Genomic DNA, 603 nt, shown 5'->3' on the forward strand with positions numbered 1-603 from the left:
TACATTTACATATACGCTTGCTATGCAGACAGAGATCACGACATATAAACAGAACAAGAACGGATTCAACGGGGAGACGGTTAATACGTACATAGTGGACTGGGACGCGTCAAACGAAGATGCGCTGGTGCTGGCAAATATGGCGGATAAGAACGGTGACATGCTAGCTGTCTACAGAGAGGGAATAGTGAGCCAAGGCAAAAAGTATGTTGAAGAGGTGGCATAGGGGGTGGTAGTGGTAGTGTTATAGGGGGTGGTAATGGTAGTGTTATAGGGGGTGGTAGTGGTAGTGTTATAGGGGTGGTAGTGGTAGTATTATAGGGTGCTAGTAGTAGTGTTATATGGGGTGGTAGTGGTAGTGTTATACGGGGTGGTAGTGGTAGTGTTATAAGGGGTGGTAGTGGTAGTGTTATAAGGGGTGGTAGTGGTAGTGTTATAAGGGGTGGTATTGGTAGTATCATAGGGCGTGGTAGTGTGCTTTATTGACGTCCTTCACCCGCGCGATGTTATTTGTCACTTGCATTTCATTTCATGTAAGTAATGCAGTCCTCGTTGTCTTCAATAGCTTACAGGAAGAGTCCTGCAACACACGTTTTTAAATAT

At 45.1% G+C, this 603-nt stretch overlaps 1 protein-coding gene across 1 annotated transcript; it reads left to right on the top strand.

The window, feature by feature from the left end:
- SARC_18150 (hypothetical protein) lies at positions 1-226 on the top strand (the record flags this gene model as incomplete). The annotated part of the gene is made up of 1 exon (XM_014287766.1): positions 1-226. A coding segment is annotated over one exon (226 nt), but the record flags the coding sequence as incomplete, so codon positions are not given.
- Between the last annotated feature and the right edge of the window lie 377 nt (positions 227-603).

Source organism: Sphaeroforma arctica (assembly GCF_001186125.1).
Source record: "Sphaeroforma arctica JP610 unplaced genomic scaffold supercont1.14130, whole genome shotgun sequence".
Lineage (NCBI taxonomy): Eukaryota > Ichthyosporea > Ichthyophonida > Sphaeroforma > Sphaeroforma arctica.